The 27,169-nt window shown below is 39.0% G+C and overlaps 1 protein-coding gene across 2 annotated transcripts in view; it reads right to left on the bottom strand.

Annotated features, from left to right (window-relative positions):
- The window catches only part of LOC133530696 (muscle calcium channel subunit alpha-1-like), a 126,329-nt gene that overhangs the window by 53,818 nt on the left and 45,342 nt on the right, over window positions 1–27,169 (bottom strand). Inside the window, exons 2-16 of one of the 2 annotated variants that reach the window (XM_061868713.1) lie at window positions 24,888–25,077; window positions 19,819–19,924; window positions 15,255–15,394; window positions 13,627–13,733; window positions 12,311–12,460; window positions 9,580–9,791; window positions 8,605–8,708; window positions 8,105–8,277; window positions 6,444–6,544; window positions 5,782–5,897; window positions 4,797–4,899; window positions 3,058–3,209; window positions 2,094–2,307; window positions 1,116–1,236; window positions 228–310 (exon numbers count right to left, since the gene is read on the bottom strand). In XM_061868713.1, coding sequence (XP_061724697.1) covers window positions 228–310; window positions 1,116–1,236; window positions 2,094–2,307; window positions 3,058–3,209; window positions 4,797–4,899; window positions 5,782–5,897; window positions 6,444–6,544; window positions 8,105–8,277; window positions 8,605–8,708; window positions 9,580–9,791; window positions 12,311–12,460; window positions 13,627–13,733; window positions 15,255–15,394; window positions 19,819–19,924; window positions 24,888–25,075 — 2,070 coding nt within the window. In that variant the 5' untranslated portion in view covers window positions 25,076–25,077. Of the gene's footprint in view, window positions 1–227; window positions 311–1,115; window positions 1,237–2,093; window positions 2,308–3,057; window positions 3,210–4,796; window positions 4,900–5,781; window positions 5,898–6,443; window positions 6,545–8,104; window positions 8,278–8,604; window positions 8,709–9,579; window positions 9,792–12,097; window positions 12,280–12,310; window positions 12,461–13,626; window positions 13,734–15,254; window positions 15,395–19,818; window positions 19,925–24,887; window positions 25,078–27,169 lie in introns of those variants that run through there. The other variant, XM_061868715.1, reaches the window with a different exon arrangement.

Raw genomic sequence — 27,169 nt, 5'->3', positions numbered from 1 at the left:
TTATCACAGAGTTCCTATGGCTACCTCCTGTCTCCATCATCAGATCAGCTTGATGGTACCATAATATTGCATTGTCACCTAACTTACATATGTATGCAAATTTTCAGCTTCATCGAAAAACGGAAAGTAGGTCAAATTTAACTTGCAAGATTTGTCCCATACATACTAACAGGGCAAGTTAAATAAAAGCTTGTAAAATATACCCATAATAAGAAAATGAAATTTACCTCTGGCTCTTTCTCGACTTCTTCATCATCATCATCTCCAAGATTATCGACTGCGATAGCCAAGAACACGTTCAGCAGGATATCTGATATTTGTTAAGAAACTTATGGATAGCAAAAGCATTATAATTATTACTTACCTTTACTACTTATTTTGAGGCAATTTAATTAGAATTACAACTAACTAACTATTGTGGCGCAGTGATCCAAAGAGGGTCTTGGCCTCCAAAACGAGAGAACGCCACTTGTCCCGATCCTGTGCCACTTCCTGCCAGTTATCGGCTTTGAGTTGGCACAGATCCGCCTGTACACTGTCGCTCCAGCGGTATCTGGGCCGACCCACTGGACGGCGACCAGTCGGTCGTCCCAAATAAGCTCTCTTAACACCCCGATCCTCACCCATCCTCAGTAATTAGAATTATACATTAATATTATTTATATCATATTCATGGTCTTGACTTCTGGCAGAATCTCGATTTTTTTTGTCTCCATTCAGCCAAATGGAGACGTCTGTAATTTTCTGTAAAAAACAGTTAGCCGATTTTAGCGGGGAAGGGGCACGTAAAATGTATGGCTATTCGTACGTAGCGTACTGCACATTTAAAGTATTAAAACTTCCATTCATCTGTGAAAAATGTCTATAACAAATGATAATAGAATAAAAATAAAAATCTTGGGCCACTTTTTTCTCCTTTTAGGATTGAAAGGAGCTCGTAATTCTAAATAGAAAAAAAAACTTTACATTATGTTATACTTCTTAGACAATTTTATACGTATATGTCTCTAGGTCAATAGTTGCTACAGTATTGCATCGGGCAACTGTTATGACAGCTGTACCGTTACAATAAAAAAATAAAGAAATAAGATTAACGCGCCCCTTGAAAAGGATACAATTACCGCAGACGAAGATGATGATGAAATAAATCGATGCTATCATCCCAAAGGAGCCAGCACCGCCGTATGCTTTGATACCCTCGTACATGACCACGTTCCAATCCTCACCAGTCAGGATCTGTCAAATAACATATTAATATCGTTCTATTTTCCAGAAGAATTATTAAACAATCTTGATTATTTTTTTCTCTTCTTCTTTTTCTTTCGTGTCGAGGTTCCCTTAAACAGTGGATGCCCTTCTGGGCATAATCAAGTAAACTTTTAGAGAAAAAATTCTGGCCAGGGCTGTCAGCACTGCTGCTTTCTAGCCGCAGTGCTGACAGCCCTGACCAGAATTTTATCTCTAAAAGTTTACTTGATTATTGGGAACGAAAGACATTTTTTTACAGACAATGCTATTAAGTAAAGTGAATGTAATTTTTTTGGTTACTTACTTAAATAACTTCTAATCTAAAAATTATAAATAAAATGTATTTGAGATTTCCTTAATGAGCCCTTTCATTGGATATATATATAATCATAATCATAAATCATTTATTTCGTGGTAAAACTTAATTTAGATACAGAAGTATATATATTACAAAAAACAATAAGATTAAAACATATTGAAATTGTTTACCACGAAATCGGCTCGCCTCAGCATAATGAACCTGAAGGTCAGCGTTGAAATTCCGGCGAGACCATTTGTGGGCCACGATTGCAACTGTACGGCACGGCCTCGATAACACGATATAGTTGGCAAAATTTTTTTTATTCTCATTTACTCTCCAAATGTGGTCCATGTGTTTAAAATTCATTTATTTACGCCTCTGGATCAAAATCTTACATATATGTGTACCAAATTTCAACTATGGTCCAGTAGTTTCGGAATAAATAGGCTGTGATAGACGGACACAGACGCAGGAGTTATGCTATAAGGGTTCCGTCTTTTTTTTTTCATTTGAGATACGGGACCCTAAAAAAGCATAAACATACCTGGAACATAGTCAATACAGCTTGCCAGAATGTATCAAAGTTATGCCGTTCCTTCGGCTCTTCGGGAGCGTAACTCTCGAATCTTCCTCCGAACACTTGCATGCCAAGCAGCGCGAAGATCATGATGAACAAGAACAGCAGCAGAAGGAGGGAGAAGATGGACTGGATGGAGTTGAGGAGAGAGGTCACGAGGTTAGAGAGAGAGCGCCAGTACCTGGAAATATCAGAAATAAGTATCAATAAAAACATAACTTACAATAAAAACGGACTGGCATTGGTTTTTGAAGTGAGACAGGGTTTTGCCGAATGCCGGCTAAGGTGTGGGCCAAAATAACCACGGAGTAGGAGCCTCACGAGTCGAACCAACGAACTGGCAAACCTCGTCGGCGATGGCGAGATAACTTGAACTCAGAGGGCCTACCGTGAACCATGTCCGATGTGTTGCCTCTCTGTCGCACTTGTAAATTTGTACATACGTGTGACACGGAGGCAACACGTCGAGCGCGGATCGCGGTAGGTCCTGAAACCCTATCTGGGGGCCTACCGCGAAAACCGAACTTCGTAAATTGTGGGGATCTTTCTCTTTTAGTCTCGCTAAGACGTAATTAGAGTGACAGAGAAAAATGCCCGCAATTGACGGACTTCGACTTTCCCGGTTATAGCCCTGATCTAGGGGACATAGGACATTAAATCAAGTAAGTCCAGAGTCTAGTATGTCCTGTCGATTGGCTGAACCATTTCAAATTCAGATTTAATAAGCGGATCCTTGGCTCCTTTAAGAGGCTACGGGGAAATCTTGAAAAAAAAATGTTTTTTTTTGTTAATAATATAGGGTTCAATTGTAAAGGTTGGAGTCTTCTAGTAAGTATAAAATACCTGTGACAGAAGATAAAATACCTGTGACAGAAGAAATCTTGAACGATAAAAGAGTGATCTAAGCGGGGATAGCCGATATTTTACTTACTTTGTAACTTTGAAAACTCTGAGCAGCCGAACGCAGCGCAACACAGAGATACCAAGCTGTGGGATGGTTTCCGTCGCTGTAAGCACCAGCTCTAAGACCGAACATATCATGACGAAGCAGTCGAAACGGTTGAAGAGAGAAACGAAGTAGCCCTGAAATAGAAACATCATTTCTCAATACCTGAGAGGTAGTTGAATTGTTGGGACTAGGAACCAGGTCTTAGGTCTTATCATTTGATGGCTTCCTTGCTTACTGGTAGTGATTCTGCCTATATAGACGGAAATCCCGGGTTTAAATCCCGATAAGGGCGTTTATTTGTGTATTCATCACAAATATTTTGTTCCTGAGTAGGTTTTTTTTCTATGTATTTAAGTATTTATCAGCAAATATGTGTTTATTAAATATATCGTTGTCTATTACCCACAACACAAGCCTTATTCAGCTTACTGTAGGGCTAGGTCAAATCTGTAATTTTTTTTTTTCAACAATCTAATTCTAATTAGTAATTTAGATTCTTGGCCGGGGTAAGGGACATCACAATTTCAAGATCATCTTGTCTATTACTTGCAGTAAAATTATATTATGCTTACTGTTTTAGAAACGTAAGATACCGTTGTTCGACCCAGGGCTATTACCGCGAAAATCGAAGTTCGTCAATTGACAACATTTCAAAATTTTCAATATCCCTAAATCGAAAACCATTTCGAGAGGGACTCCTGTAGATAACAAAAAAAATTTTTTTTATATATTTTTTACGAATTTTTGTATTCAAAATCTCTAAAAATAGTTAAAACGGAAATTGACGTCACCCAGCTCCTTCAGTTCTGCCTCTACAAGCAAAAAAATGACTTCCGATTGGGTTGACATTGTCATTGTCATTGAAAACGGGTTGAAAACCATCGTTTGACTTGAGTTTTGACATTTGTGACACTTGTTAATTAGTGATTTTATTTTTAACCTTTGAGGTTATGTCACTCGCACTGTTGTCTATGCTCAAACGTAAATTAATTCAACGTTTTTTCCAGTGTATGAAACAGATCCGTGATGTCACGATTCTCACAAATGACGTTTGTTACATACGCCCTTTTGTTTCAAGTAACAATATAAATAGATTTTACAGTACATATGGGGCTACTTTATAGCACTAGTGCGAGAAGTAGCATATTAGGTACGTTACTGTGTCGAACATTTAAAGGGCCATATGTACTGTAAAACGTTGTACGATACATGTGCGAATAGGTAATTCGCAACTCGTGTCGATTTAAAACACTCCCTTCGGTCGTGTTTTAATTTATCGCCACTCGTTTCGAATTTCCTATTTTTCGCACTTGTATCGTAATGTACTATTATGACCATAATATAGGACTTACGCAAAATAAAATAAATACGGGTACCTTAAATTAGTGCGTTCTTTCGATGTAGACAATAAAAAGTAGCACTTAAAAATATGAAATGTTGTCAATTGCGGGCATTTTTTTCTGTCACTCTAATTACATCTTAGTGAGAGTAATAGAGAAAGATCCCCGCAATTTGCGAATTTCGGATTTCGCGGTAGGCCCCCTGTACGGTCACGTCTGAAAATATCGATACGGACAAAGTGCCAAAAATATGTATACACTACCCTAATATATGGGCCATAAGGTCGTGCATACATATTTTTGCCACTTCGATCGTGTCGATGTTTTCAGACGTGACTGTACTGAGATAACAATGAACGTACTTATTTTTGCAATACTTACTTGAATGCCAAGGGCATACATTTTGATCAACATCTCCATAGTAAAGAGCACAACGAATACATAGTTCGCACAGTTCTGGAACGTATCGAGCCAAGTCGGTTGTCTGAAAACCAAATGACAGTTATCAAATTTATCTCCTTAGCAATTTTATTTTTATGGTACATGCATATTATAATATAATGGAATCAAAATATATTTAAATAATTAAAAAAACATTTAAAATTTGAACAATAAAAAATCAGTACCCCTAGTGTACATTTTATCGACATCATAACGTGACGAACGCGTTTGCGTTAAGTCTCATTTTGTATAGGATTTTGAGTTTCTTAACGTCCCGCTTGGCGCGCTCTTTCTAAATCCAATACAAAATGAGACTAAACGGAAACGCGTACGTCACGTTTCAAAATCGAATTTATTTACACTAGGGGTACAGAATAGAAGTCAGTTTCAGTTATTAGAAAAAACAAGATCAACCACATTTTGCACTTTCAATTATAATAACTAATTAATACTTTATAATCTAATAAAGCGAGGAAGTTACTGTGACGTCACCGTCTTCGTTTCTTTTATTCATTCATTCTTTTAAAATTAAATGGCTTCAGTTCATTGGGATAATTTCGCCAGTGTCAAGGTATTACGAGCTTTAAATACGACTAAAACTTTACGATTAGTACGAGACTGTGTGCGGTGATTTTATTTATTTATTTGCTCTTGTAAAGCGATAGCTGGACTTTACAAGTAGCACGTGGACGACCGGCCGTTGACTCCAAAATGGTGGTTAAACGCGTTTCAAGAATAATTTTCCTTTTGCACACTACCACATTAGTTAACTGTATAAGCTATCGATATTACACTTTTAACAATATTAATGAGCAAAAAAAGGCATTAATCACGAGACGTGACAATCAAGATGGCGCTCGAACCGCAAGTCCTGATTTGACTGGTTGGACTGCACAACTTACAACTAAAAAAAAATAAAACTTACTTGTAATGTTCGGTTGCCAACACCATTGTATTTAAAAACACAAGCACGATTATGGCCCAGTAGAAACTCTGAGATTTGACAGCCAGTCGGCAAGCCCTACGCATGCGACGGTTCACCTGCAATGAAAATTTTTCAACTTATCTGTCTCAACTTTGACGACCGGTTTGGCCTAGTGGGTAGTGACCCTGCCTACGAAGCTGATGGTCCCGGGTTCAAATCCTGGTAAGGGCATTTATTCGTGTGATGAGCATGGATCATGGATTCCCACAGTAAGCTCAATAAGGCTTGTGTTGAGGGTACTTAGACAACGATATATATAATATATAAATATTTATAAATACTTAAATACATAGAAACACCCATGACTCAAGCACAAATACCCATGCTCATAACACGAATAAATGCCCTTACCAGGATTCGAACCCGGGACCATCGGCTTCGTAGGCAGGGTCACTACCCACTAAGCCAGACCGGTCGTCAAAAGTTTGGTATACGAAATCTTAATTCAACCATTACAGTCGAAGGGTAGAAAAAGATACCTAATTAGGAGTAAGTTTGGCCTGGCCAGCCATATTAGAGTTCACGATAGACAAAGTCCATAAATAATAAAATCCAAATAAATTAGCGAAAGCGATGAGCAGGACTAAGAAATATAAATATACCTTATCGAATCTTTTGAAGTAAACTTTGCAAGTGCCTGTGTTTTCTGTTGTATCCACGTTAGTCTGGGATCCCTCGTTGCTAGTCCTCTCGTAATTATTACCTGCAACAAATCAATAAATATATTTGGGACAATCTTACACAAATATATATACTATGTAATTTCATATTAAAACGTAGCAGGATGTAATTTCAGCAACTGCCCTCCTTTTTAAGGTTCCGTAGTCAGCTAGGAACCCTTATAGTTTCGCCATGTTCATCGGTCTGTCCGACCGCAGCTTTGCTCCGTGATCGTTAGTGCTAGAAAGCTGCAATTTGGCATGCATGGCAAAAAATTATTAGGGTACCACCCTGATGAGGGGTATCTTTGGATAGGTCTTTAAATAGGTCTCCAACAACCATTTTGCGATAAAGCGAATATGTTCGAAAATAATTGCTCCGAAAAAAAGCTAAGTTTTGAACCATGGGTCCAAAAAAAATGAAAATAATCGTAGAACAAAAGCGTAATAAATACTTTCATTTAAAATTATAGCAAACATGATTTCTATAATGTATTTTTTTTTTTTTATACTACGTCGGTGGCAAACAAGCATACGGCCAGCCTGATGGTAAGCAGTCTCCGTAGCCTATGTACACCTGCAACTCCAGAGGAGTTACATGCGCGTTGCCGACCCTAACCCCACCCCCCTCGTTGAGCTCTGGCAACCTTACTCACCGGCAGGAACACAACACTATGAGTAGGGTCAAGTGTTATTTGGCTGCGGTTTTCTGTAAGGTGGAGGTACTTCCCCAGTTGGGCTCTGCTCTAGATCTGGAATGACATCTGCTGTGCTGTGCCCTACCACACAAGGCGAGATGACATTCACATTGCCCATACCTCTCTTTTGGACGTAGTTTAAGGACATACCCGGGTCCAAACCGGGTCCGGGTCATAATCAATGTACATTACAATACACAGGAGTTATTTGTAATATTGGTGTTATGTGTAAGTCTTCTCTTCTTAGTAAAAAAGTCTACAAAGCGCTGCGAAGATACTGCCTTATGCTTGTAATGTACATGATACTTACTAATAGCCCGTTTAGCCTGTTCTAACAGAATGTTTACTACGGAACCCTACACTGACCATGGCCCAAGTGTCCCAACATGCTCTTGGGATTTTTTTCTGAAAACTTCCATGCTGTAGAAAATATCGGCTTGAAGTTCATTCAAGCCGTAGCATAATTAACTAAAGAGCGTAACTCTTCCAAAACCTCAGTGTATAAAATAGATAACAAACATTTATTCAGACAGCACAGGTAACAAATCAAAAAAATAAACAAAGCAAATAAATCGATAAATGAAGCCGGAATGGCCATTCAGGAATGCAGTTAGCATGGCTAGTGTGATCCACAGCATCTTGGCAGATGATAGTTGAAGCATCTAAGGAGGTATTTTAAGGCTATAGACTACCTAGTCTATAGCCTACATAGATTGCGATGGCTGTATAAACCAATGGCCGATCAGCATTTCTTGCCGCATCGATCACAGACACGTCTTAGCTCCTGGAGTTATTCAGGAGCTCTGCGAAGTCGTTTCTGCTTGAGTTTGATCAACCAGACCTCGTCGTGCTTTGCCAGGTCTATAGTTAGGACGATAACAACACGACTATTTAAATCATACTGACCCTGCGAATCTTCTCCTTCATTCTCCTGCTTGGGCTCGTTCTCAAGGTCCAGTGTCTCAGCGACGGTGATCCAGTTGAGATATCCCTTCATATCTTCCTCAAACTCCTTTCTTTCTCGTGACTTTTGGAAGTCTCCACGGTTTTTTGCCTTGTTACTCGCTTTTGAGAATTCACTGGAGGAAAAAATTAGTTTTTAGGCGAAACATTTGAAGAATGTGTGCGCAAAGGGTCGACCTCCCATACACATTTTGAATTTCGGTCTTTATTCTACTGACAATATTGGTCTGCGAGGATATGTGTGCCAAATTAATAAATTGTTTAAGACATTTGAGCAAAGTGCATTTAAAAACTAAATTTATAATATTTACATACAATTATCCCTAAACATAAAAGTCTTTAAAAATAATGGGTACGAAAATAGACAATTCAAACAACAATGATGAAGTTAAGACAAACTTGGTATAAACCAAATATAATGCACCAATATGTAAGTTACTTACCCGGACAACACACCAAGAATCAGGTTCATGACGAAAAAGTTTCCAAAGATAACCAGCGACACGAAGTAGATCCAGGGCCAGGAAGAACCCTTGACGTCTGATATCTGAAATAAATTATTATTTATACAAAACATCTGTCGTATCATAATAATCATTATCATTGTATTTTCTTTGTCCAGTACTGGATGATTTTAGGTTCGTGACGTGGTACTGCATGTCAAAAATGTGTTAACATACTGAACTAATTTCTTCACTAACAACAAAATCGTGAAAATATATATCCTAATGGACACCTTTAGGGCCCGAAGAAGACGAAACGTTTAGGTTCAATTAATGGTATATTTTCTTCGCGATATTCATATCCGTCCCATGGAAAACTTTGTTCAGTATGTTCATCTTTCTACATTTTCATCACACTTGCTCGAAAACGATCTTATTTCATGCAGGTGTACTGAAGGATAAAGGCCGATATTGTTCCCGCGGGAGTTATGGATTGTGAAAAAACAGCTATAACTCCCTAGGGAGTTACCGCTTTTGTTTTTAATTATGTCACTTATCCATACAAACCAAGTAGCATAAATGAGTTTAAAATACTGATGTTTATAATTTAATACTTTTGTTCATGTTTAAAATTATTGATTTTATTAATTTAATAGCCAGCCGTTTAAAATATTTTTTCAAAATATTCAATCGTGACTGAATGCAGAATAGTTCTGTCCCTTCAATGCCTAACCTGTCAAGATAATTACAAAATGGCGGACGAATGTTTGTTATATTTAAGAATTATTTCGCTCAAAATATTTTTTTTTCTTCGCAAGTGTGATGAAAAATATTGTGTGTAACTCGGGGGGTAAGAACATTACACACTCGGGGTCTTCAATACCAACTTCATATCCAAAATTTCACTTACCCTCGTTGCATAATGTACTATTTCACGATCACGGCCCCATAATCACCCAAAATAAAAACACTTACCCAATACATAATGTCCGTCCATCCTTCAAGTGTGATACACTGGAATACTGTGAGCATAGCATAGCCAATATTGTCAAAGTTGGTGATACCGTCGTTCGGGCCTGGCCAGGCTGGGGACCCTGGCGTACATACTTCGTCGGGTGCGCAGTTATGACCAACATTGAACTCGGTGCTGCAAGGTCTTTCTTCATCGCCCATTATCAATTTACCACCTGGAAGACGATTTATTTTAATTTTTACAAGTTTTTATTTAACTCATACACGCTCGTCGGTTTAGGGTGCTCTTGACCTGGCCTTTCTTCAGGATTTCCTCGATTTGATCAGAGAAAGTCCGGTCTACCCCTCCCAGCTCCCTCTTCTACTTCTCCCTTATACACTCTTCATGAAAGTGAAGGAAACGAAAGAGGTATGTCAGGATCGTAGCAAGTGGAAATCCGTGGTCTCTGCCTACCCCTTCGGGAAATAGGCGTGATTATATGTATGTATGTATGTATGTTTATTTAACTTTCCCTGTTAGTATGTATGGGACAAATCTTGCAAGTTAAATTTGACCCACTTCCCGGTTTCCGATGAAGCTGAAAATTTGCATACATATGTAAGTCGGGTGACAATGCAATATTATGGTACCATCAAGCTGATCTGATGATGGAGACAGGAGGTAGCCATAGGAACTCTGTGATAAAACAACGCAACCTAATTGTGTTTGGGGTTTTTAGAATTGTCTCGATAAGTATTAGTTGCCTGTGCAAAAAAAGTACAGTCAGCGATAAAAGCCACAAACTTATAATACTTACAAGTTTCTGTCATTATTTACAAGCTCTTATTACAAGCTTTTATTTAACTTGCCCTGTTACTTGGTATGTTAGTGTGGGTTAAATCTTTCAAGCAAAACACACACTTCCCGATTTCCAATTGAGCTGAAATTTTGCATAAGTACATATATAAATCGGATGACCAAGCAATACGAGTATTATGATGATTTGGAGCTGATCTGATGACAGAGACAGGAGATGGCCATTGTATGTTTTTTTTTTTGGATTTTGTTGATTATTATCAGTTGCATGTTGCTAAAAAAGTACAGTCCAAGATAAAATATTGTATCAGAAATGAAATTAATAAGAAAAATTCAGGAGTGGACGAAGTTGTATATTTGAGAAAGGTATGTTGAGATAGTTTGAATAAATGAATTGAGTGCTTCAAATGTAGACTCGAACTCATTAACACCCACCTTAAAATTCAGAAGCGAATGGATCGAATGATGAATAAACGTTATGGTGCACAAATATAGAAACAGTATGGCGATGAAAATTATAAATATAAAATGACAGGCGAATGCCTATAATGCCTATACATACATGAATGATATCCTTTGTATGTCATCTATCTACGATTCAATGTACATATATACCTACGATCAACCCTATTACAGCGGTATCATGGTCTTCAGAATAGAGTTAAGCACGATCTGGAGACCTTGTTGCTCTAATTTACAGTGAACTGTCATTGACAGGCGAGAATTGTCAGCGTGGTGAAACACTTTATCTCATTCTTATGACATGTGTTATAATATAAAATAAAATAAAAATCATTTATTTCAGATTTGTTTAAAAATCCATAGAATGTTAGTTTTAAATTATATCATTATGTTAGTATTAGATTAGATTACATTAAATTAAATTAAATTAAATTACCTTATAAATTATTACAGATAAGTTACAAATTATTAAATTAAATTACAAAATTATTTAATGAAATATAAAATTATAAAATTATTTTACATTAAATTAAATTATTCTGTTTTATCTTATTTTCATAATTAACTAATTTTATCATTTTACCCTCCCCGTTACAATCTTTACCCAGTGGCCCAGAATGGGGCAGTCAAGGCGTCCAGCCACCATCTTCAGGATGACATTACCACTACCTCTCACTCGTCTCAGCAGAGAGGCAATCCTCTTGCGTCTGATGGCATAGAAGTCATCTGTGTGCGCCTCGGCAAACATGCCGGACGCACTGCAGTGGCGAGGCAGCTTGAACATCATCCTGAAGATGTTGTTAAATTGGACCCTTAACACGTTATACACGCGTTTTGTATGCTTCACCCATAGACTGCATGAGTAGAAAGATGTACAGTAAGCTTTAAAAAGAGTGAGTTTTACTTCCCTTGTACATCTTGCAAATCTACGGATGAGCATGTTGCCCCTCACTGCCAGGGCCCTTCTCTCTCTTTCAATATCCAGGTCATCATCTAGGTCCTCTGTTACTATATGACCTAGATATTTAAATTTCCTAACTACTTTCAGCACTACCCCACTACTAACTACGTTATGCATGACTCTAGAGAACAGCTCGAGACCAATGATGGCGTAGATGATGAAAAAGAACAGCACCAGGAACGCGATGTGGCACAGCGGTATCATTGCCTTCAGGATTGAGTACACCACGATCTGGAGACTTTGCCCAGGAATGTACGATTGTCATTATCAGGCGACAAATGTCGGCATGGTGAGATACTTACTCTCATTTTTATGACATGTGTTATGCATGACTCCAGAGAACAGCTCGAGGCCAATGATGGCGTAGATGATGATGACGAACAGCACCAGAAACGCGATGTGGCACAGCGGTATCATGGCCTTCAGGATTGAGTAGACCACGATCTGGAGACTTTGACCAGGAATGTACGGTTGTCATTATCAGGCGACAAATGTCGGGATGGTGAGATACTTACTCTCATTTTTATGACATGTGTTATGCATGACTCCAGAGAACAGCTCGAGGCCAATGATGGCGTAGATGATGATGACGAACAGCACCAGAAACGCGATGTGGCACAGCGGTATCATGGCCTTCAGGATTGAGTTGAGTACGATTTGGAGACCTGGAAAAGACAGGAAATTTGTGAAATAATAAATTATGTTTATGTGATAATTGGTTAACCAGGATAATCTAAATGGGGCAGATTTATTGATTTTTGAAGTGAAAACTTCTATAGCGGCGCTGTGCACTTTTTATGATGGGGAAAAAAATTTTAAACTCGCGACAGGTCACGTGACCGACAGATTCGACAGATTGAAAATTCGTAAGACGGACACGTGACCTGATCGAAAAACTGTTACATTGTCATTGAATTGTAATAGTTCTGAAGTGGTTACATTTTTAATGTTATATAAATTGTCATGTTTGTGTACGATAGCGCAATAACTGAATATTGTATTTTACCACATAAATGATAGTACTTTTATACTGATAATTAAAGCAATTCGTACAAAATTATTCCCTAACCATTCCAAAATGTGAAAAATTCACAACGTTAATATTCAAGTTTGGACATCTGCCAGCATTCCCGGAGTGCAACCCGTTTTTTTTTACCTTAATTTGATATGACCTTGAAAATCGCTCACGCTGATTTTTGCATGCGAATTGAAATGTGCGCTAATCGCCAAGACGATCACCAAGGTCACATCAAAACCAAATCACAAGCATTAAAAATTGTTAAATTAGAATCGAGCTCAGTAACTTAAAAACTATCAATAAAGAAGAAATAATAGATTGTGTAGCGAGAGGGGTAAGTGAAATTTTGCAAACGAGGTCTTTAAAGACTCGAGTTTGCAATTTTCTTACCCCCGAAGCTACACTCAATGCTTTTGATCACAATTGAGAAAAAAAACTAAATTTTAAACAAAATAATTCTAAAATAATTATGTTGAAATTTCAAACATTCGTCCGCCATAGTATCATTCTTTGACAGGTTACATCGAAGAAACAGACCTTGAGAGTTATAGCTCTTTTTCACAATTTATAACTCCGCGGGAACAAGTTTGTCCTTCAGTATACCTGAAGCCACTCATTTTATGATAAACCCAAAAATAAATGCCCTTAACAGGATTCGAACCCAGGACCTCCTGTGCTTCGTAGGCAGGCGTCACTACTACCGATTAGGTAGGAGGCCGTCAATGAGAGACCCAACGCAGTGGCCATCTGTTTTTTTGAAATGCCTAAATACCTAACTAGTGGCATTTTGAACGTTAGTGTAAACGTGCTTACTTGGAACGCCGGAGACCAATCGCAGCGGCCGAAGCACTCTGAAGGCCCTGAGCGCCTTTACGTCGAACGCATCTTTGAAGAGGACTTGCAGGGACTGGCTCATTATACTGAAACATATTAACAAATTGTTAGATCTTTTGAGTGAAAGATCTCACCAGCAAATGAGAGACGGTGATGATTCACATTAGACTTCACAACATGGAAAGCACTACAAGTTATAGCGATTTATGGTGTTCACGACCCCCAGTCATGAAAATACAACGTCAAAGAAAAAATAACAACGGGTTGCACTCCGGGAGTGCCGGCTGAAGTGAAAACTTGAATAGATATTAACTTTGTGCATTTTTGATATTTTGGAGCAATTGAGAAGCACTTTTATAAAAAGATATAATTCTCTATTATACCCACGCAAATAAATTTGAGTGTGGAAGATATTTTGAAATGCGAATTTTAGTGTTAATATATAACATAGAGTAATTCATGAGACGTGAGCAGGACTACAGCCTACACAATCAGTAAATGATAATGAATCGTTCACCATCATATTAAGTAATACAATCACGCTCCTTTTTTGTTATTTCACGTTTTTTTTTTTTTTTTATACTACGTCGGTGGCAAACAAGCATACGGCCTGCCTGATGGTAAGCAGTCTCCGTAGCCTATGTACACCTGCAACTCCAGAGGAGTTACATGCGCGTTGCCGACCCTAACCCCACCCCCCTCGTTGAGCTCTGGCAACCTTACTCACCGGCAGGAACACAACACTATGAGTAGGGTCAAGTGTTATTTGGCTGCGGTTTTCTGTAAGGTGGAGGTACTTCCCCAGTTGGGCTCTGCTCTAGATCTGGAATGACATCTGCTGTGCTGTGCCCTACCACACAAGGCGAGATGACATTCACATTGCCCATACCTCTCTTTTGGACGTAGTTTAAGGACATACCCGGGTCCAAAGGACATACCCGGGTCCATACGTTTTGGTAAGGAGAAAATTGAGTATCTACAATCATGGACACCCAACAACACAAACATACAATACAACACAACAAAGGTTAAACCTCTTTAACCGTTATGACAACACTTTGATTATAAAGAAAATTCACAATTGAATGAGATACGATTTTTCAAAAGTAACCAGGCTTCGATGACATTCAATTTGCACGTCACCATAATGTCACGTGTCCGTCTTACGAATTTTCAATCTGACGGTCACGTGACCCCTGATGCGAGTTTAAAAAAAAAATCCCCATCACAAAAAGTGCACAGCGCCGGTAAAGAAGTCTTCACTTCAAAAATACATATTTTTATATTCTAGCTATGAAGCGCAGCATATTAGGTGTAAAACTAAAGGATCGCATCTGGATCACCACGCTGCGCTCTAAAACTCAGATTATAGATGTAGCTAGAAAAGCGTTCAAGCTAGAGTGAGACCGAGCTGGTCATGTCTGCCGTGTGCCGAATGACTTGCGGGTCAAGATAACCATGGAGTGCGTGCCCCGTGAGTCAAATCGGGGATCCGGCGAACCTTGTCGGCTATAGCGAGATAACTGGGAGGAGTGGAAGAAAATGGGGGAGGCCTTTACCCAGCAGTGGGACACAATAGGCTCACAATAATAATCATAATATCTTACCCAATCGTGACGATGGTGAAATCCAGACTGTTCCACGCGTTCCGCAGATAAGCCCCAGGATGGAACAGGAAGCCATATGCGATGATCTTCATCACGCACTCCCCAGTGAAGATCACCATGAATATCCATTCTACTTTTTCCTGAAAAATTTAAAGGAAATGTTATTTTTTGTAAAACATTTTCTATGTAATCGTACGATAAGATCCTAATTTTAAACGGCAGGCAATAAAATCAAAAGATATACTGTTACAAAGATTTTTAAAAATCCAAATTCCGATGTTAAGATACCCTAACCCCCTTATTCTTAAACGTCTACTAAAGTTGACAAGCCGCTAATAATTGTTTGTCCCTTTCCGACGCATTGATATGATGGAAAGGGAGAAACTATTATTAGCGGCTTGTCAACTTTAGTAGACGTTTATGAATAAGGGGGGTAGGTTAACATGGATTCCCTGTTAGCATTTTTGCAAGCCAAATTTAAATATAATTATGTTGAAAACAAATCAAATTCATAAATAATAATAATAATAATTCAGCCTATATACGTCCCACTGCTGGGCACAGGCCTCCTCTCATGCGCGAGAGACAGAGGGAATCAAATTCATATTTTATTAAAATATTTAAATTTGTATTATATTAGGTAGAAACAATTATAATGAAAGAAAAAGTTCCGAAGGCCTACAGGGCTGGCAGGGGGTCGAGTTGCACCACGTCCGTAGGAATTACCCACCGCTACCCTACACGTGACCCCTGGGTGGTGCTAAAAGTGCAACAAACTGGCAACCGTACTGTCTTCCAGAAGATCTCACGGTTCTCACTACTACTGTTCTATTAAAGATGCCTCGCTATGCTCAAAAAAATCGAATGCGTTCCCAAATGCCTACTTCCAGCACTGCACAGTGCCAGACGACTAAGGACGTAGGGCCCTCAGCCCGAGTCTGCTCTTTAAATATAGAAGGCATAAGCCAAGCTAAGTCCGAATGCATGCACAGGATTGCTATAGACTATAAAATTGACGTCATTTTGCTCCAAGAGACTCACGCGGCAGACCCCATACAACTCTCTAGAAGGGGAACTATACCTGGCTTCCACATGCTATGTGCTACATATCACGCTAAATACGGTACGGCTATATACATACGTGAAAACCTCTTGTCATCGGCTACGATTATATGCAACTCCATAAACGATGTGAATATCGCAATTACAACAGTGCAAGTGGGAGAAACGAAGATATGCAATATCTACAAACCACCGAATATTTCATGGCCCCAACCCGCACTGCCAAACTTCGGTCACCCATCCATTGTAGTAGGTGATTTTAACAGCCATCATACCTCCTGGGGTTACAAAGGTAATGATGGGAATGGTGAAGCTATTGTGGATTGGGCAGATGAGTGCAACTACTTTCTGGTATTCGGAAATAAGGATAAAGGTACCTTTAAATCTGCTCGCTGGGGCCGAGAATATAACCCCGACCTAGCCTTTGTTTCCCTTGACTGCAACCGACGTCCCATACCAGTAAATAGAACTGTATTGCAGGATTTCCCACATAGCCAACATCGCCCAGTCCTTCTAGACGTCGGTGTTAAGATACCAATCATCCAGTCATACCCTGTGCCACGCTGGAACTTCCATAAAGCCGACTGGGGAAGCTACACCAAGGTATTAGATGACTCAATTAGATGGATACCGCCCCTAGTAGAAAATTACGAAAGATTTTTAAAATTAATAATCTCAACGGCAAAAAAATATATTCCACGTGGATACCGCAAGCAATACATACCTTGCTGGAACTCTGACACCGAGACTCTGTGGCAAGAATACACCAGCACTGCGGACAGCAACGTCGCCCATGCCCTCATAACATCCCTAAACCGAGCGCGCCAGTTGAAATGGGAGAGCACAGTCCAAGGCATGAACTTCACCCATTCAAGCCGAAAAGCATGGCACTTACTGAAACGCCTCACATCTGGAGCTGGTGGCCAGGCAAATAGAAGTAAAGTAAGCCCAAACGAAATAGCGAGTCGAATTGTAAACTTGTCAAAGGCACCCAGTCACAAAGCCCACACTCGTGTCGTCAAGAAGGAGCTGAAAATACTGAAGTCACAGTCTGCCCCGGACCCTCATTTCAGTCGCTCGGTGACTGCTGATGAAATAGAATCCAGCATAAAGTGCATGAAATGTGGAAAGGCTTGCGGAGAAGACAACATCTTTCCAGAGTTTATTAAGCATTGTGGACCTCGCGTGCAAAAATGGCTTGCAAACTTTTTCACAGCCATCATCAACTCTGGGAGAATTCCACCCTCCATGAAACTGGCTAAGATTACTGCAGTCCTCAAACCTGCAAAACCGGCTGACCGAGCTGACAGTTACCGTCCAATCGCACTTCTCAGTGTGCTGTACAAACTCCTAGAGCGGATACTACTTAATCGCATTGCTCCAACCATCGACAAATTTATACCACAGGAGCAAGCAGGATTTCGCCCAGGCCGCAGCTGTAGTGATCAAGTCCTTGCGCTTACGACTCACCTGGAAAAAGGCTTCGATGAGAACCTTAAGTCGTCAACTGCATTCATAGATCTGACAGCTGCCTACGACACCGTGTGGCGTCACGGACTCCTCTCTAAGCTCCTCAAGGTGATCCCATGTCTAAAAATATATAAGATCATCGAAGATGCACTTACCAACAGGCCATTCCGCGTCCTTCTTGGGAATGAATCCAGCAGTACTAGGGTGTTGAATAATGGGCTACCGCAGGGATCAGTCCTGGCCCCCACTCTTTTCAATTTGTACACCTACGACATGCCAGAGACTCAATCGAGGAAATTCGCTTACGCTGACGATTTAGCTCTAGTCACGCAGGATTGCAATATAAGCACCACTGAAAACTGCTTAGAACATGATCTAGCCGTTATGGACGAGTACTTTACTCGCTGGCGACTGTGTCCTAATGCCTCGAAAACTGAAGTGTGTTGCTTCCATCTAAATAACCGACTAGCTACCAAGAAACTCAGCATCCCATTCAGGGGCTCCGTGCTCAATCACAATCCGTCTCCCAAATACCTAGGTGTCACTCTGGACCGAAGCTTAACTTACAGCACTCATCTTAATAACACCGCAGCAAAACTGAGGACCAGAAATAACATTCTGCAAAAACTAACGGGAACTACATGGGGAGCCTCCGCTAGTTGCCTACGAACATCGGCGTTGGCGCTTGTATACTCAACAGCGGAATACTGCGCGTCCGCCTGGCTCAACAGTACCCACACAAGCGTTATTGATACGCAGCTAAACGCTACGATGCGCCTCATCACGGGGTGCATGAAGCCCACCCCTGTACACTGGCTCCCGGCTCTAAGTGGTATTGCCCCTCCTCACCTCCGGCGCAAACTACACCTGCTCAGAGAAATTGACAAGGCCCATGAACGACCGGAACTGCCGTTGAACAGAGACTTGGCTACGTTCAGGTGCACACGGTTAAAGTCAAGAAACCCACCGGCTCTCCTTATCCACCAACCACGCTCTCAGTGGAACCTGAACGAAGCCTGGTCCGAAGAATGGTCGCATGAAGATGTCCCATCTGATCTCTTCGAGTTTAACCCGCGGAGTTACGTGCCGGGGTCCAATGAAACACGTCGTGCCTGGTGCATGCTCAACCGTCTGAGAACAGGAATCGGCCACTGTGCATACCTCCGGAAAAAATGGGGATGGAATGACCAGGAAAGCTGCGAGTGCGGATGCCCAAAGCAAACTGTCCGCCATATCGTTTTGGAGTGCCCACTGACAAAATACGATGGCCCAGTGGAAGATTTCAAAAACATAACGAGTGCAGCCATTACCTACTTGGAGAAATGTAGATTTAGATTATAAATTAATCGTTATTCAATATACAGTGTAGTAGTAATTGCCATACGATAAATAAAAAACAGGGCTGGAATTGAACCAACTTCGGTATTCGTGGCAGATGCCATAACCTCGTGTCGCTCACCATACAAAATTGAAGCTAATTGAGTGTGATCTAAGCGTAATTTAGATTGAGTCAAATTTCATTTATTAAAATTTTTCGAGACAAATGAAAAGCTACTTTGGTCGTTTTAATGATGCTTTAAACTGAGCATTCCATTTAAACTGAGTGTACCTACATCGTAATGTACGGTCACGTCTGAAAATATTGATACGAAAAAAATGCAAAAAATATGTATACACGACTTTATTGCCCATATATTAAGGTAGTGTATACATATTTTTAGCACATTCATAGTGTCGATATTTTCAGACGTGACTGTACATTGGGAGGTACAAGGATAACCACAATTATTTATTTTGTTTATTTTTATTTATTTCTAAATTTGAATCAGGCAACAAGGCCCATATTGCAAATAACTTATAGACAACATACATATACATTTTATAACATTAAAACTAAAAAACAGCTTTTTCAGTTTAGCACCTGTATACCCGCTGCTAGGAATTCACCCGAATAAGACTAAGTTATAAGTTTATCTCATATGCGGTTCAAGCGAAAGCACGAACACCTGAATAAACATTTTTAACAACTTACCAATATTCCGTTAGTGTAGTTTGTGTCCCCAGACGGGAAGGGTGTGAAGACAGCCAGAGCTATGCAGTTCGCGAAGATGGTTGTGAGAATCATGTACTCGAACGGTCTGGGATTCTGCTAAGGAAATATATTGAAAAATACGAAATAAAATCTAACTTCAACAATTTTCTAGTAAGGAGGTATATTAACGGCACCAATCATGGGACATTTAAGATTTTTTTTTTTAGTATTTTTGATATTGCACCGACCCTGGGGAATTTCTTTCTGTTTTATGCGTTGAAAGATGAATGTCCTATTCGTCCTATACGTTTTCGACGTGGTTAATTATAGATACTGCAATTGGTTTCAATATTATTATAGTATTTTATTATTATTCAATATTTTTCCTACGAGTCAACAAAAATAAATCTTAATTTAGGTAAACAAATTACAGCAAAAGTATATAGCCAAGACGCGCGAGCATACCTTGTTACGCGCCCAGCCCGCCCCGGGCCGCGGCCGGCCGGTCGGCGACACCTCCTCGTAACTCATGAGGCCCTGGTACTTGCTACTTGCTAAATTAATTTTTTGGACAGTTTCTTCTCAATTTTGGCCACCGTAGCCTACGGAAACTAACAAGCAACGCTAAGCGGTCTTCGTAGTCTATGGGTGTTGCTATATTACGGGTGTCACATGCGTGTTTCTGACTTATGAAGTAATTATTTTTACTATATGCAACCAAATGAATATTTTGTAAGTTGGCAGCAATGCACTTAGTTTAAAACTGTATTCGTTTTGGTTTTGTTAGGTTGGTAGCCATTAATCGCAGTAACATTATAGCTTATAAAAGCACAAGAGCTTTTATGAGGAATAGAAAATATAGACTTTTCTTGAAATCTTTTATGTATGTTCTTATATTCGTGTTAATGAATGCATAAATGACAGATAACAGTAGAGGAGTAGGAAAACAAATTAAAACTATTTGTTTTTGCTGCAGTCATGGGATGCAAAGAGCATATAATCACTTGATGGGATGTATGGCGCCATTAGTTTTAAAACTAACAAACATCTATGAAAAATAAAACTTAAGAGGGAAGTTATAGCACTTCTAAACATTTTCCATTCTCCATGATTTTTGAATATTTTCTTGACACAATGAAAAACTAGGTTTATAGGTTTTCCTCTTTTTTCAAAATTTGCAAAAAATAAACAATTTTTTTTAAGTGGAAAAATTACTGTCTTGGGTGAGACTTGAACTCACGGCCTCTGGAAAAATATGGAAAAATGGCATAGGTGGAAAAATTTGCCTAGGGATGAGGTCTTGGTGGCTCAAATGGCAGAGCGCTGGAGTATCGATCCAGAGGCCGTGAGTTCAAGTCTCATCCAAGACAGTAATTTTCCTACTTTTAAATTTATGCTAAGCTTGATAGCATCGTTCACAGATGTTTCTGCTTGTTAATTGCTTGACGACCGGTCTGGCCTCGTGGGTAGTGAGGTAGTGACCCTGCCTATGAAGCCGATGGTCCCGGGTTCGAATCCTGGTAAGGGCATTTATTCGTGTGATGAGCATGGATATTTGTTCCTGAGTCATGGGTGTTTTCTATGTATTTAAGTATTTATAAATATTTATATATTATATATATCGTTGTCTAAGTACCCTCAACACAAGCCTTATTGAGCTTACTGTGGGACTTAGTCAATTGGTGTAATAATGTCCTATAATATTTATTTATTATTATTTATTTAATTATTTTTTTGTAAAAAGCAAAACCTATATACCTAGAATATATTATGCTGAAGCGGTCGATATCAAAATCAAAGAGATTGTTAAGATTTAGTTAATGGAAAACGTTTTCTCCCGAAATGGAATTTCATAGAAAAATTACGGTTCCTTCGTTACATTCAAAAAGCTGTTCTTTCCTCTTAAGTATCTCTACGCCTCTTATGAAATGAAATGAAATGAAATGAAATGAAATCGTTTATTTCGGACATAATTATCCATAGTTTTGCTTAAATATAATGAATAATTTATAATCTAATAATTTACTTAATATAAATAAAATCTACATTAAAATAATTAATTAAATAACTTAAATTAAATCAAATTAAATTAAATTAAATTAAATTAAATTAAATTAAATTAAATTAAATTAAATTAAATTAAATTAAATTAAATTAAATTAAATTAAATTAAATTAAATTAAATTAAATTAAATTAAATCAAATCAAATTAAATCAAATTAAATTAAATTAAATTAAAATTATTATTTGGTCTCACATGCATGGACATCCAGTGGGTGATCATATACTTATATGGTGAAATGTTGCCAGTGTTTAAAACTGATGATAATTACTTATTAGTTATTTTACAGGCCTAGTTTACCCTCTGGGTTGGAAGGTCAGATGGCAGTCGCTTTCGTAAAAACTAGTGTCTACGCCAAATCTTGGGATTAGTTGTCAAGCGGACCCCAGGCTCCCATGCGCCGTGGCAAAATGCCGGGACAACGCGAGGAAGAAGAGAGAGAGAGTTATTTTACAGGATTAGTCTATACGAGTACCATCCCATTACTGGTGCCAGTTCGATTAATAGGGGTGGTTACTATACTATTGTCGGCACTTCCACAATTATGAATTGACCCTTAAGCTCTGGTTTCCTAGGATAACGGTGCCGTATATAGCAGCCGTAATATAGCGGTGAAATAACGTCAATAGTACGTTGTCTATGTAAACAAAATGGCGCGGTTTCCTAGTCTTCAAAAATGATATTGAGGTTTCTAATATCATTTTTTTCTAAACTGAATAGTTTGTGCGAGAGACACTTCTAAAGTGGTAAAATGTGTCCCCCCCCCTGTAACTTCTAAAATGACAAAACTAAAAAAAAAAAAAAAATGAATGATAAAACTAAAAAAAATATATGTTATACATTACCATAAATAAATAAATATATATATATATATGTGTGTTTGTATTTAATAGTCTCCATATTTAGCTCCTTGCACTACCTGTTGACTTTTGTATGAGTTCGAAATTTCCTGCTACCTAAAGGTTGTCTGGAAGGGATCGCTTTTTAGCGATAAGACCGCCTGTTGTTACCTGGTTCTATTTTCCTTTAAAATTCATTTGTAGTTTTACATGTATGTAAAATGTATAATTGTTGGTGCAATAAAGAATATTTACTTACTTACTTACTTACTTACCGACCGACTTACTTACCTACTTACTTACCGACTTACTTACTTACTTACTTACCGTTTGAACGAGATCTAGTAAGTAGTTTTTTTTTAATACGTCATAAATGGTACCGAACCCTTCATGAGCGAGTCCGACTCGCACTTGGCCGCTTTTTATAACTATAATTTTATCAACTTGCACTGTACCTATGACTGTATGTACTTACGTATCAAATCTTGCAAGTTAAATTTGACCCACTTCCCGGTTTCCGATGAAGCTGAAAATTTGCATGCATATGTAAGTCGGGTGATATGCAATAGTATGGTACCATCGAGCTGATCTGATGGCGGAGACAGAAGGTGGCCATAGGAACTCTGTTATATAACAACGCACCCTAATTATTTTTGGGGTTTTTAGAATTGGCTCGATGAGTATTAGTTGCCTGTGGAAAGATGTCTATACATCGATAAAAGCTTGTACCAAAAATGGAATTTTTGCTAAAAACTTATGAAATTTTACATTTTCTAAGCGTACCACGAGGTCCACAGCTCACAGAGCCACTAGTAAATTTATTAGTCTGCATGAACATCTGGCGAAAATGTTTACAAACACATTTTAGATTTATTTTCATTTGGATTTACATTGACATTTTTATCTTTCTCGTTAACGTTAAGACAAAACACTTATTTTTCTGCTTATTTGCGTCATGTTTACGTCGATAAACGACCGGAATAGATCATTATAAAAATGGCTAAAAATATCCTTCCATTGTTCATGTCCAAAACAAAAGCGAGGAAATGTCCTTGTATTTTGATTCTTGTAACAAAATGGAAGAAAGAAATAGAAAGAAGCCATAAGGAAAGAAACCGGTCAAGTGTGAGTTCGTTTTACTCGCGCACCGAGGGTTCCGTACAAACTTTGAAGTATCTCGTGTAACTACATATAAAGGCGAGTCTTTTGATCAGAAGTACCTATACTAATTATAATTGTGTACAGCGCCATCTATCGGCAAATTGTCTAACTAATTTGTGCGACGTAATGCACGTATGTTGGTATTCCGAGATTTTCTAGGATTCTCCTGGAGATCTCTGGTGTGTTTTGTCAAATGATAGAATATGTCCAAGATACAAGTACTGCTCGACCACCTATAGTATTTCGTTCCCAATCTTAGTGAATGGAATCGATTTACCGGAGATGTTCGTCATAATCTTAGTCTAAGACATATTCATCTTGAGACCTACCTTCAAAGAAGCATGGTATAGGCTTTCAATCATGCTTTGAAGATCTTCCAGGGTCTGGGCCAACAAAACAATGTCGTCGGCAAATCTCAGGTGCGACAAGAAGACACCATGGATATTGATACCAGTTTTGTCCCATGCAGGCGTTTTTATTACGTCTTCTAGTAAGTATCGCCGTAAGCCGTAAAAAGCTTGGGTGAAATGGTATCCCCTTGACGGAGTACCCCTTTGGATGGATATGGGGTTACTAAGTTTGTTAAGCCGAACTAGCATTGTTGCCGAGCTATATAGCTCCCGAAGCACATCCACATAGCGAGTATCTACTAAGCAGCGATGGAGAGCGTCAAACACGGCCCAATGTTCGACACTGTCGAAGGCCTTCTCATAATCAACGAAGGCCATGCACAGGGGCCTGTTGTACTCATAGCTTTTCTCCATCAGCTGCTTTACTGCATGGATATGGTCGATAGTAGAAAATCCACTCCGGAAACCAGCCCTTATCTGTCAAATGAGCCAATTAGCCCACCCTCCTTTAGCTTCCAAGATTTTGATATGTAAGTTAGAATTGACCTCCAAAAGTCAGTAACTGTTGCTGACGTTATATCTCATAGAAAGGTTTTAAAACAAAATTTTCTCTTCTCTTTTAATTACACTATCATATTTTTTTGTTAAAAAGGATACTTCCACTCCACGATCGCATAGCACAGCCTCCGCAGCGGGTTCTTGAGCCCTAAGCAAAGCAAACTTCGCTTAGGTTTCTCTGGCTGCGGTTTGCCACGCGAGCGCGCCTGCTTTTTCGGCGCGGGCGCCGTCTCATCCGCGCCCGGCGTGCCTGGGGTGGGCGGCGCGGGGGTGGTCGCGTCGGCCATTTCTGTAACAAAGAATATTTATTTTCAACACACTTGCTCGAAAAAGACCTTTTTTCTTGCAGGTACACTGAAAGAAAAAGTGTATTGTTAGTTATGGATTGTGAGAAAAAAAGCTAGAACTTCCAAGGGAGTTAAAGCTTTTTAGGGTTCCGTACCCAAAGGGTAAAACGGGACCCTATTACTAAAACTCTGCTGTCCGTCCTTCCGTCCGTCTGTCACCAGGCTGTATCTCATGAACCGTGATAGCTAGCTACATTTAAAAATTTCACAGATGATGTTTCTGTTGCCGCTATAACAACAAATACTAAAAAGTACGGAACGGAGCCCGACTCGCACTTGTCCGGTTTTTTTTATTGTGTCGCTAACTCATATGTTGGTTCGTAGGTATAAACGAGTTATATTTTTAAAATAACGACATTTATAATTTATTTGTACCTGAAAAAAATATTTATTTTGATTAATTTAATAGCCGTTTCATAGTACATAACTATACATGTGCGAAAAATTGTAAATACGTAACGAGTGGCGATAAATTAAAACATGACCGAAGGGAGTGTTTTAAATCGACACGAGTTGCTAATTATAATCATACCTATTAATTATAGGTGCCTATTCGCAGACCTTCCTTTATTCCTCTTCAAAATATTATTCACGTTAATAACTAAACTACAGTGTTAAATTCTCATTTTTAAGTCAATAAAATGTCAGTTAAAAACAAATTAAATGACTACTGTTTATAATGCATTTTATTTACAATAACATCATCTGTATATGTACACAGATGATTACTATAACCAGCTTTAATACTAAAATAGGCCCTTGAGGCATTGTACCAAGGATGCTGTCGGCATTTTCTCGTTATATCGCAATATTGATACGTAGTCCGAGGAAGCCGCCAGCTCTCCGGTCTCCAGTTACGTCAACCAGACGTTTCGCGATTTCTGCAAAGCACTGGGTGCTGGGAACCCATGTATCGTACAACGTTTCACAGTACATATGGCCCATAATAACTACTTTTATCGGCATTCGTATATCGAAAAGCGCCATTATAATTTCCGTAGCAGCCATTGGTTCGACAATGTCGTCCGTCGCCAGCATTCCGAATTCGAAATCAGTACACGTTTATATTAACAGCCCCATAAAAAGCCGGTATCCTTACCAAGAGTAACGGTGCTAGGCGCTAGCGATTATTTAAACTCACAAAAATCATATTCCTTTAATAACATGTTACAAATTATAGGAATTAAATTGCGGCCTCAATGCGATGGACGGACCAAGTAAAAGCTCTCACCGGGTCACCTTTAAATCTGTACGTGCGGCAGGCAATCAATAGAGAAGCATGACGGGAAACAACGAAAAAGGTCGTACAACGACCGCAATGACCATAACTACTCTGACAAGAGTATACCACTAAGAAGAAGAAAAAGATAGGAATTATGTTTTCACCACACCAGCTGGTAAAGGCTCTCTTGATTGTTCAAAAACTGATGAGAAAATTGCATTTTATCCACATGAAGGGCAAAGTAATCTGATGCAAGTATAAAGTTGTTTTCCTTATGTTAGCTGGTAGATTTGTCTTTTAACTTTTTGAACGCCACGCCTAACGTACGCGGCGCATAATCGTGAACCTTGTCGGTACGCATGAAGGGTGATATTGGGCTGTAGCCGCGAGCGTCATATGACGTCTTTGGCGGTCAAAAGGTTAAATGATGATTATGAATGAGAATTTTTAAGTACGTTAATTTGGATTTGATTTGGTTTAATTTTTTTTGGTATTGCATAGTATAATTAGTATTTTCCTCGCGTTGGTGTGGTGAAAAACGCTCAAGATAACTCACATTAATAGATCAGTATGAGCGAGATGAGAATGAATTTACGCAGTCGCTAGCGTAAACGGCTCGATAAACTCGTGGTAATGGTACAGGAGTCCATAAATTGAGACATAAATGTATTATTATCGAGCGTTAATGTAGGCGAGACATAACAAGTAATGACGGAAATCTTGGGATTGCTGGCCTGTCTTGTTAAATGCATTGGCCATTAAAATGAAGAGAAATACATTATGTTTATTTTATTTCTTTTTAGTGTTCCGTA

This window comes from Cydia pomonella, chromosome 23, assembly GCF_033807575.1.
Source record: "Cydia pomonella isolate Wapato2018A chromosome 23, ilCydPomo1, whole genome shotgun sequence".
Lineage (NCBI taxonomy): Eukaryota > Metazoa > Arthropoda > Insecta > Lepidoptera > Tortricidae > Cydia > Cydia pomonella.
Note: the sequence above shows the minus strand (reverse complement) of the source record. Positions and strands in the feature narration are given on the sequence as shown.